The sequence below is a fragment of the Ostrinia furnacalis genome, unplaced genomic scaffold (assembly GCF_004193835.3).
Source record: "Ostrinia furnacalis isolate ACB-3 unplaced genomic scaffold, ASM419383v2 OfSCF2585, whole genome shotgun sequence".
In the NCBI taxonomy this organism is placed as follows: Eukaryota; Metazoa; Arthropoda; class Insecta; order Lepidoptera; family Crambidae; genus Ostrinia; species Ostrinia furnacalis.
The window spans coordinates 174,055-186,147 of NW_021132824.1; the positions used below are offsets into that span (position 1 = coordinate 174,055).

The 12,093-nt window shown below is 40.0% G+C and overlaps 1 protein-coding gene across 2 annotated transcripts; it reads left to right on the forward strand.

Annotated features, from left to right (window-relative positions):
* The first annotated feature begins 5,402 nt into the window (after positions 1-5,402).
* Positions 5,403-10,372, forward strand: LOC114355952 (pheromone-binding protein-related protein 6). Of its 2 annotated transcripts, none has more exons than XM_028309005.1 (5): positions 5,403-5,557; positions 6,985-7,011; positions 7,677-7,757; positions 8,250-8,414; positions 10,074-10,372. In XM_028309005.1, the coding sequence occupies exons 1-5, from the start codon at positions 5,504-5,506 to the stop codon at positions 10,218-10,220; spliced, it is 474 nt and encodes a 157-aa protein (XP_028164806.1). In that variant the 5' UTR covers positions 5,403-5,503; the 3' UTR covers positions 10,221-10,372. The 2 variants fall into 2 exon arrangements, with proteins under 2 accessions (XP_028164806.1, XP_028164805.1); XM_028309004.1 differs by lacking the exon at positions 5,403-5,557 and adding an exon at positions 6,125-6,273.
* The last annotated feature ends 1,721 nt before the right edge of the window (positions 10,373-12,093 follow it).

The following is a 12,093-nucleotide window of genomic DNA, read 5'->3' on the forward strand; positions in this document are numbered from 1 at the left end:
TTCCAAGATATCGTCTTATTGTTAGTGTGAGTTTGATTATTACAGGCATATAGCACATAATGTAGTGGAGTATGTCCAAGTTTTTAGACCTGGAAACCCTACAGTCAGTTTTGTGTTATAGATCGTTTCATCCACGAAGACGCGCCCCACCATTCTTCCGCTAATGTTTGAGTGTTATCGGTACATGCTATATTATCCATGAGTGCACACGCACACTACAATAATGACGCTCGGATTGCTCGGATCAAACTCCCGCACTTCCATCGACCAAAAATTGGTGGGGCGCGTCTTCGTGGATGAAACGATCTATATGCCTGTAAAAGCTTATGTGATCATCGTTCACTGTGTTCGTTGCCAAATGTAATTGTTATGAACGTGTTAACACATTTGAAGTATGCATCGAATCGTGAGATACTTTTCGATCCAAAAAAAAATTCTTAAATTGTTCCAGATTTCGTGTGAAATCTTAGATTTATTTGATAGCTAGATTGGAAGAAATCAGAGTTGTGAATGTCACTTATCTTTCTCTGTGCAATTAATGTATAGTTAATAATAAAATGTATTGATACTTATTTTTGTATCGGGCAGAGGTCGGCAATATTTAAGTGATTTTTATGTTTAAAAATATTTTATTTTAGACTTAAATCGGGCTCGATTTTGTGATTTTACCAAAATGTTGCCCATCTCTGGCTGATACTTATGCATTTGTAAATAGAGTTGAATATCGAAATGAATGTTTTAGATGTAAGTAGGAAAAGTGAACTCTATTGACTATATTTTAAAGTAAACTCTCGAATATTTCAAATATAGTGTACATATTAAAATACATAATAACCCCAGTATTTGAACGGATATCAATTATTGAATTAATTACTTATCGAATATTATTTTATAGCTCAATAAAATACGGTTACCTACACCTTAAAAGGTGCGTGAAACACGATATCTGCTATCTCGTTCTTTACGTTTCGTACGAGTGAGAGGCACACACACACAATCTCATTTTTAATTATTTTCTACGTGTAAGGTTTGTAAATACAATCTTCGAAACTAAAATATCATAATACTTATTACAGATACCGAAATTTAAGACCCTTTTGTGGCATAATAATTATTTTGTACACCAAGTTATACATTTGTAACACTTTAATCATTTAATTATTTCATGTATTCATTCATCTACCAAAGTTTTTTTTCATTGTGATTGTAAGAGTACATCTGTACAAGTTTATACTATACATAAAGGTATTATTTATATGTGATTATGTTTATCGTGATGTATTTTATATTTACTGCGGATATTCTTTCTGCAAACATTTTTACATTTCAATTTTTCCTTCAATCTGTACCATAGTTTTAGGTGATGAATGAGTTTCTACAATTATTAATCCTTTCTATTGAATAAATATGCAATTACCCGCACAATATGGTACAGATTGAAATAAAACTACTTATTTACATAAAATATGTTAGAAAATTATATTTTGAAACATTGAATTCAATTTTGTGGTAAGTAGGTAGATTCTACTTAATTAATATTTGTGAATATAATGTGTAATTAGATTAAGGGACAAAAAGATTTGAAATATATTGGAGTTACGTTTGAAAGTTATGTTGTGTATTATTTTAAAAATTGTTTAACCTCTAACTTATTGAAATATCTTGATTTACTTAACTCTTGAAAAAAGCAACTATCTTAGATGGCATCATTTGATGTACTTGAATTTGGTTATTTTTGCCGTTAGATAATTCCTGGCGTAATTCCGGCGTTTCTTCTCAGCACTTGCCATATGTTTGTCTCGAAGCGCTGGTAGGGCCCAAAAGATAAGGAGTAAAGTGCCCCATAAGGGCAACCTTTTTTTTTATTATTTACTATATTCTGACGTTCATAAGTGCCACTTGTTTTCAAATATTTTTGATTTTGATCTAATCCGACATATTTTTCGAACAGGCACATACTGAAATGTCCAACTTGGAACTGAGAATAAATACGCAAAGTTATTTTACATTGTATGTATCCCACTTGAGAATCAAACCCGTAAACCTCTGAACCGATAGAGGCTCACTCATTAACCTCTGAACTAAAGGAGGACTCCATTCACCAACGATAGGTAAAGTGTACTAAAAATTGATCACATTACAAAGTTGTAAAAACCTCTACTTCATCACCAAAAGCTATGACAAAAGTGTGCAGCGACCAGCGACTCTAATATTTCAAGTAACACCTTTTTAGAGCAATCATAAATTATTCTTCTAAAATCTAAACCGTTCTATAAAACTAAATCTCTTGTCATTATTGTCAAACCGTGCGTCTGCATGTCGGTGAATTTTTCCCGTTTTTTTGTGAAATTGTTTTGTTCCCGTCAATATGTTGTGGTTCGCGAATCCGATCAGCATCAACAGCTACTATGAGTTCAAGCACTTCCAGTCCACATTGTTCGAGAAGTAAATACTTAGGTAAGATTTATTAATGTCTTTTTGTAAGTTTTTGTATCGCTTAAACGTGTGTAGTTAGAACAAAGTAGGATATGACATGACCACGCCCACTCTTCCCGTGGATGTCGTAAGAGGCGACCAAGGCATATGTGAAAATCGGGCTTCTCCGTTACGTCTGATCAGCTGCAGCGTGGGAAGTGTCATCAGAGGCAACTCCTCACGCCGCAATTGAAGAGGGTGGTATTTCTATAGTAGACTAAATGACTTGATGATGATTATAATGACTTCGTTAACCTCCACTAGAGGAGCACGTCCCTCTTTATTTTACCAAAAGCAAATGAAGTACAGTAGAACGCCGATTATCCGAACGCCGATTAACCGAATCGCCAATTATCCGAATCGGTCCTAAGAGTAATATATAAAATTAAAACCAAGTAATTTTTGATTTTTTTTTGTTGGAATTCGGATATATTTCAACTGAACGTTTTTGTAGCAGTTTTACAATAACGCCAAGTAGAAATATATCTGTTTGTTAAACTAATTAAAGTTTTTTCTATGTGTGACAGTTCGTTTTTCTCTATTACCAGTCTATGTCCGATTATCCGAATTTTCGATTATCCGAATCGACCCCGGTCCCAATTAATTCGGATAATCGGCGTTCTACTGTACTTAGCCTATATTCCCCACACTGACGCTATCGAGCCCAACCATACGAGTTGGCTTAAAAATGTTTAGTTCTCTTCTTGTCCTTCCTTTTTGTATAAAGTCACAGATTTCTTTCTTTCTCTTTCTCCCGTTTCTACTTATTACTTCTTCCCTCTCTTTCTCCCAGCATGTTGACGCAGGTGGCGGTGACGGCGCTGCTAGCCGTGGGGCTCGCGCCCTGCGTGCTGCAGCGCGCCTGCCCCGCGCGGCCCCCGCGGCCCCCCTCCTCCGTCTGCATGCACCGCCTCGACCAGTCGCAAAAGTAAGGGCACTTTCTTAAGTAGCTGACTACCAGACAGTTTTTTTTTATCCACAACGAGGAAGCTCTTAGCCTGGTAACCTGGTAAGTGATGATCAGGCCGAAGGTGGAAGCGAGCTTCACCCGGAATCCTCAACCACGGAGGAACTGGATATCTTACCTCGTAACTGCCGGAACACAACAATGCTGTTAACATTAAGTTGTTTTAAGATAGAATGAAGAGCCAGGAGTAAAAAAACGCGAAGTACCTCGGTCCTCGTTCCCGCCTTCCAACGTCTGCATGCACCGCCTCGACCAGTCGCAAAAGTAAGGGCACTTTCTTAAGTAGCTGACTACCAGACAGTTTTTTTTATCCACAACGAGGAAGCTCTTAGCCTGGTAACCTGGTAAGTGATGATCAGGCCGAAGGTGGAAGCGAGCTTCACCCTTAATCCTCAACCACGGAGGAACTGGCTATCTTACCTCAAACTGCCGGAACACAATAATGCTGTTAACATTAAGTTGTTTTAAGATAGAATGAAGAGAGGTGTAAAAAAACGCGAAGTTCCTCGGTTTTCTTCCCCACCTTCTAACGTCTGCATGCACCGCCTCGACCAGTCGCAAAAGTAAGGGCACTTTCTTAAGTAGCTGATTACCAGAGAGTGTTAAGATAAGAAGAGCCAGGTGTAAAAACGCCAAGTTCCTCGGTTTTCTTCTCCGCCTTCTAACGTCTGCATGCACTGCCTCTGTGTGGACTATGAAGAGAAAAACGTAGAAAACTACTACGCTGTGACTACTTGGTTGAAACGAGAGTTGAATTGTAACGACCGACAACTAAGTACGAAACTCTACATTGCGCGTGGCAAGACACGCACTTGGCAGGTTTTCTTAAAGAAATGCTTTTGATCAATTACTTATTTTCAGAATTATTTTTCATTTATGGATGTTTCTCTTTCAGATCATCATGTAAAACAACAAGTTTTAAAGCGGCTAAGTAGCAAACAAGATATCCATGTAATATTCAAGGAAAAATCCTTTCTAAAAATTTTAAAGAATAAAGCGAAAAAATATTTTAGTGGTAACGGTGAGTATTCTTCGAATTTTAAGTATTTTTTCTACAAACTATCTTTCATCGAATGAACAAGTAGTAAAACAACCTCCTAATTTCATAATTACCCCAAAATTGCTTGAATGTTGACGCTCGGTCAACGACTATTGATGTAGATGGTCGAAGTTTAGGTTCGCAATTGTAAATAATGGAGACAATGCTGAATATTTGGCGAGTGACCGATGTTATGGGACAGCGTCCGCTGACGACTGTAAACAAAGCGTGTTGTTACTATCATAATTATGTGGCCCCTACCATGGTGTCGCAGTGAATGTATCAAAAAAGGCACAAAAACAACATTCATGTGGTAAAAAAGATAGAAACATTCACACAAAGGAAGAAAAACTGATAACTTATGCTGTGCAATTAATATTCGATACAGCACACTCATTGTCATGGTCTCGATAGTACATCCTCGTTTACTCTGTTCCTGCTGATTATTATTTACGTTTTAATATTTCCTTAGAAAAATGAGCTATTCTCACAGTATTAATGGTAGGAAAAAGCAGTTTCAAATAATTTGTCTCTAACGACTCTCCCTAAAAATAGTTTCATTTACCTACTGGTAGCGTTTATTAGATCTTTAAAATAAATTTTAGTTTTTAATCAATTTCCATTAAGGTGATATGGCTAAGCTAGGCCAAGAGCTTCTCCGTTGTTTGTGGATAAATAAAATAAATGGGTCTACCTAGTATTGGCTTGGGGCTCATGAGAGCCATCTCATTCGTAAATGCTATAGTAGAGCTTGCTTAAATGCCTGTTAACTCGTGCCATTACATTATAAACAAACTATTTTTCAGGTATACAAAACTAAATTCTTAGCAAAATAACTCACTAGAAACACACTCAAGCTTTCCGGAACAATAGTAGCGGCCTTACCTTTGCTTCGTAATGCGCGCTCGTATAAAACACGGCGGGCACGGCTGCGCGCGCGGCTGTTCTTGTAAGCGCTGCATCGGCTGCCGTTGGATATCCTGCTGTTTCGCTTGCCGCTGCGTGTGCCACCGGGACGAGTGATGACGTGGATAGTAGCGTTTGGACTTCTGGCTGTGTTTGGGGGAGTGCATTCTGTAAGTTTGAGTGATATTAGACCTTAAAGACACTAGTTTCTGGACTTAGCTGTTACAAGCGCTGCAACTGCTGCCGTTGGATATCCTGCTGCTTCGCTTGCCGCTGCGTGTGCCACCGGGACGAGTGATGACGTGGATAGTAGCGTTTGGACTTCTGGCTGTGTTTGGGGGAGTGCATTCTGTAAGTTTAAGTGATATTAGACCTTAAAGACACCAGTTAGTCAGCTGTTAAAAGCGCTGCATCAACTGCCGTTGGATATCCTGCTGCTTCGCTTGCCGCTGCGTGTGCCACCGGGACGAGTGATGACGTGGATAGTAGCGTTTGGACTTCTGGCTGTGTTTGGGGGAGTGCATTCTGTAAGTTTGAGTGATATTAGACCTTAAAGACACCAGTTACTATCAGCTGTTGCAAACGCTGCATCGGCTGCCATTGGATATCCTGCTGCTTTGCTTGCCGCTGCGTGTGCCACCGGGACGAGTGATGACGTGGATACTTGCGTTTGGACTTCTGGCTGTGTTTGGGGGAGTGCATTCTGTAAGTTTGAGTGATATTAGACCTTAAATACACCAGTTTCTGGGCTCAGCTGTTACAAGCGCTGCATCGGCTGCCGTTGGATATCCTGCTGTTTCGCTTGCCGCTGCGTGTGCCACCGGGACGAGTGATGACGTGGATAGTAGCGTTTGGACTTCTGGCTGTGTTTGGGGGAGTGCATTCTGTAAGTTTGAGTGATATAGTCCTTAACCAGTTACTATCAGCTGTTGCAAACGCTGCATCGGCTGCCGTTGGATTTCTTGCTGCTTTAGACATTAAGGACAGCAGTTCCTGAAGAATACAACACTCAAAAGATGCGGTGTTTGTAAATTTTGTACATCATATTTTGAACTTTATGTGAAAGGAAGATGAGTGAAGCCTAAAAAAGCAGCATTTTTCAAATTCCCGTACATAACGCGAACAGCCGAAAACGATGCCTTATGTGTTTGGACTGTAAAACTTTCATCATGGAGTTTGATAAAAAAGTTTCTGTAACTTCTTGAAAATTTTCAAGAGAGGATACCTACGAGTTAGTTTGAATAATGCCCCAAAACAGTAATAGCAAGTGCCACTTTGAACCTAGATCGTTTCTACAACTTAGTGAAGTCATCCATCTACCCACATAGACTATCATATCAACACCATCCAAAGATATATTTAGAAATATTTTGAGCATGAAATAAACTTAGATCCCCGATATGATGACGTAGGTACTAAAACAGGCGATACAAAGAATGCTTGCAAACACTGTAATAAATCTTCCATTAAACAAACTGATTAAACAGTAGCCATTATAAACGCTAATGTCCTTGTTATTTCTTATTGTTTTAGTTTAAGTTTAAACAATACCATAACTACGATCTATTTTATATATTTTGTTTCATATTTGTTTCAGGCTTCTACAGGATGCAAGAACTGCATTGTGAGTAGTACTTACAATACTTATAAGCAAGTACTTATAATATGGCCATAAAGATTTATAATAAATTGCCCAATTATCTATTGAAAGAAAATAATGATAACAAATTCTCAAAAGAACTAAAAGAGCTTTTAAGTACAAAATGTTATTACACTATAAAAGAATATCTAGATGATAAAATAAGAATCTAATAATTAAAAAAGCCTCCTCTCTTATATTTTATATTTTAAATTGCAGCGCCCAACAGGGTCCATAATTAACTGTATTATCACACTGTAACACCTATATTACCTACTATGTATTATGGAAGCAATAAACATATTGAGTATTGAGTATTGAGTATTGAGTAACTAAACAAATAAATATTTTTCCATTGCTTGGCCATTTAAGTTGGGAATGTAGAACAATGCTATTATTTTTTTGAGAATTTTTATTTTGTCCATTGCATTCCCGTGACAGAGGAGTCTAGCAATGGTCGGTTACAGAGACTCTTATTGAGATTGCAAGCTTTGCAGCTGAAATGTAAGATTGTATTAGAGCTATTTTACATCAAAAATGTCTGGTGTGCAATCGAGCGTTCTATCGTGCGACCCACCTATCGATTCATGAAAATTTATTCATAAATGTAATAATAACGATGTCAGCTATCCCATTTGCACTCATTCCAGATTTTAGGCAAGGAGGAGAAGGCGATGTTCCGTGCCCACTCCGACGCCTGCCTGCCCCAGTCAGAGGTGGACCCGAAGTTGGTATGTTTCTCAACAATTTATAGATAATCTGGAGAAAATATGAATTACTGTATTATTGGTCGTTTGGTCAAGGTCTCTCACATTACTCAATTACATAATCACTCATGTCCCTAAAATATTTATCTTTATTACTTCCTTGTATTAATAATTTTGTTTTCGTATAATCATTTAGAGGCGCTTAGAAGTGGCTATATTGGTTAATATAATCAGTTTTTTTCTGAAAATATTACAAAATTGTCCAAACCTAAATAATAGGTAGGGTCTCGAGGAGGACATGGCACCCACAAGGTGGACCAACGTCATCATAAAGGTAGGAAGGCGCTGGATCCAGGCCGCTACCAACCGATCCCTTTTGAAATCATTGGGGAAGGCCTATGTTCAGTAGTGAACGAAATGATGATGAGGTAGGTACTCAATTGCTGGCGTCCAGATCTCTTCATTAGAATAAAATGACTTGGATAATGTTACAATCACTAACCTTATGTTCCACAGGTGGAGGCGATGCTCAACGGAGAGTTAACCGAGGACCCGGCGCTGAAGCGGCACGTGTACTGCGTGCTGCTCAAGTGCAAGGTCGTCGGCAAGGACGGCAAGCTGCACAAGACGGCCGTGCTGGGCAAGATGGCCGCCAGGGCTGACGGCAAGAACGCCACCAAGGTCAGTGTTCTCTTGCTGACTTTCTAGGTGGAGGGGTCGGTAGGTACTGAAGCGGCAAGGACGGCAAACAAGATGGCCGCCAGGACTAACGGTAAGAACGCAACCAAGGTCAGAAGTGTTCCCTTACTGATGCTCTAGGAGGTAATGATACGCGAGCTGTGAAAAGACCCGGCGCTGAGGTAACAAGGACGGCAAGTTGCACAAGACGGCCGTGCTTGGCAAGATGGCCGCCAGGGCTGATGGCAAGAACGCCACCAAGTTCAGTGTTCTCTTACTCGTTCTAGGAGGCGACGCACAACGTAGAGGTGATGTCAAGAACGCCACCAATGCTCAATGCAGGTCTGATAGAAAGAACGGTAGGACCAAGGTCAGCAGTGTTACCTTACTGACGCTCTAGGTGGAGACAACTAAGCGAGGACCCGGCGCTGAAGCGGCACGTGTACTGCGTCCTGCTCAAGTGCAAGGTCGTCGGCAAGGACGGCAAGCTGCACAAGACGGCCGTGCTGGGCAAGATGGCCGCCAGGGCTGACGGCAAGAACGCCACCAAGGTCAGTGTTCTCTTACTGACGCTCTAGGAAGAAGCGACTGAGATCGAGGACCGGTGCTGAAGGGGCAAGGACGGCAAGCAAGATGGCTGTCAGGGCTAACGGTAAGAACGCCACCAAGGTCAGTGTTCTCTTACTGAGGCTCTAGGAGGCGATGTTGACGCGAGCTGAGCGTGAACCGGGGCTGATGTGATACTGCTGCTTGCTAGGACTCACCAAGGTCAGTGTTCTCTTGCTAAAGCTTTTGGAGGCGATGCTACGCGAGTGGTCTTACAGCCCAAACGCGGCAAACAAGATGGCCGCCAGGGGCAAGAACGCCACCAAGGTTAGTGTTCTCTCGCTGATGCTCTAGGCTAGCTAGGAGGAGGGGCCGGCGCTGAAGCGGCGAAGACGGCAAGCTGCACAAGATGACCGGTCGGGTTATATCGCGTTATAATACGACCAAGGACAGGACAAACCAGCGAACAGCGTGAGGAGTTTAGACCAAACCCTCCATTTTGTCTCTGGTAAATAGCTGGTTGTGCAAAAGAGTTAGTTTGAAGTTAGACAGTCAAACACCTTCAAGTTTAATTGCTATATTGGTAGTATACACATTCCCGAAGTGAAGGTGGTATTACAAGCACGCGCGGATGCCGCTTTGAATCTTAAATGGTCAAGTACAATGACATTCACGTACTTCCGGTGACCTTTGAAGGTATTATTTTTGGTTCAACGAACGATTTTATAAATAAATAAAACTTGTATGAATCGTTGTTGTTATTTGCCGTTTTCAGCTCTAAAACCTTAATTTCAGGAACAAAACTATATTATTTACTTATCTAGAAGTTTGTATGGAATCCTCGGTGCGCGAGTCCGACATAGTCCACTTAGCTCACCTATCGATATTTTGTTCTCTCTGACTTTAACAAAAATTGAAAAATATAGAATCACGAATAGCGATATCGATCGGTGCTCTATATGGACTAGGCTAGGTGCTATTTTGGCGGGTGCTCTAAGTGGACTACGTCGCGATTCTGACTTGCACTTGGCCGGTTTTTAAATATTCCGTAAAATACTGACAAATATTTGAAGCCATTTTGAACTTTATTCACATGCTTTTTACCTTCATTTCCAGGTGCTAGAAGGATGCGCAGAACAAAGCGGCGACACCCCAGAAGACATCGCATGGAAGCTCTTCAGATGCGGGTACGACAAGAAAGCAGTTCTCTTTGAATACATGCCCACCAATATAGGTAGCGACATTATAGAAAACAACTCCTAATGCTTACGCACAGCACTAGTGTTGTCGATAATCGATTGTCGACCTTCTTCAATCGACATTTCGAAAACACCAATTCAATATTGCAAATTAATTTAGTTCTATATTCCACCGACAGAGAGCACTATAGACATCATATTTTACCCCATAAACAATACAGATGGCGCTAGTTTCCGTACCACTAGATTTTTCAACGCTTGTCAGTGAAATAGTGATCAACTTTGTTATTTTTGTCCGTAAAGTTACCATTTACAATATCTATTTATTTCTGTACACGTATAACTTAATAAATGTTTACTCAAAATAATATGATTTTTATTTTGCATTAACATTACGTTGCAAGATCGGTAAAAATGAGGGATTTCGCGATTGAAAAATCCGCCAGATGGCAATACGTAGACGCGAGGTCCAAATGCTGCATGATTGGTGGATTTTGACATATCTGTCAATATCATGTCAAAAATAACCAATCATGCAGCATTTGGACCTCTCGTCTAGGTATTGCCATCTGGCGGATTTTTCAATCGCGAAAACTCTCATTGCCGATGCATTAAGTTTATAGATATTTGGTAAAAAAAACTCGACACCACACCACATCACACAAAACATACTTAAGTAACACCCCTCTCTTTTAGCGTCGGGGGTTAAAAATAAGGAAAATTCGAGTTCGAAACAATCTAATTTAGGCGGTCTTATCGCTAGGAGCGATCTCTTCCAGACAATTCAGAATAGCCCTACAGTTCTAGGAAGGATTGAAGATGGTTTATTCAGAACATTGCTATGTCCGGATTTAAACCGCAAAATTAATATACATTTTAGGGTAAGGCGATGACAGACATAATTAATGGACTCTACAAAAACTTGAAACAAAATTCAAAGGAAAGATGAAGCTTACACGTGAAATATTCTAACGAGTTCGAGATCCTAAACCAATCGATCACTGCTAAATGCTAATTTAAATTAGTCGCAGTACATTTAGATCAATTGCTCATCTACCCACGGTACGCTTTTTCTACTTTTAAGCTAGGTAGTAGGTTGGTATTAGCTATAATTGCATCGCCTATGAAAACGTACAGTTAAGTGATTCGTCATTGTCGAACGCCGGTGTCATTACCCGGTGGTACGGGTGAAGTCATCACGGTGTCTAGGGCCGCCATTATTGCAGACTCGGACGATGACGAGTATCTAGCAAAAAAAATATAACGATTATCATCCATCAGTCTCGAGTCAGTCTACCAGATTCATCATGATCATTTTAGCCATAGGACGTCCACTGCTGAGCATAGGCCTCCCCCAATTTTATTATTTCTGACGGATTAGCAAGCTGAAGTGGCAATAGGCAGGGCACATAGTACGCAGAACTGACGGTCCATGGGGCAGCAAGGTTCTGGAGTACATACTTTCTGGAGACGAAGCAATGTTACTTATTGTAATTGTAATGTATTTCTCATAACAATAGTTTTACTGACTGAATTGTTTCCTAAAAGTTATAAGTACGAATTATATTTTTATTTGGTATCAATTTTCAAGATAGCTTTTATAGCTTTTTACCCGACTGCGCCAGAAGGAGGGGGTTATTAACAGTATTTTTTTAGATGGTCGTTGATTCTATACGTGCTCTACGTCCCGTAACCCGTTAAGTTCAAAACAATGAGATTTTATCGAATCGAAATCTTTATGACATTGTTTGGTTACACTTGCTACCAAGGTGTTTAAATCACACCTAATCACCTAGTCACAAATACTCGGTTGTTGTCATTTTATAAGGTTACTATGAGCACTATAGTATGAAAGTTTTTCGAAGGGTAGGAGAACGACGAATATTGTCCTCGTGCTTAAACTAGCTAGTAGAGCATTATTGTAGGAGCTTGAAAAG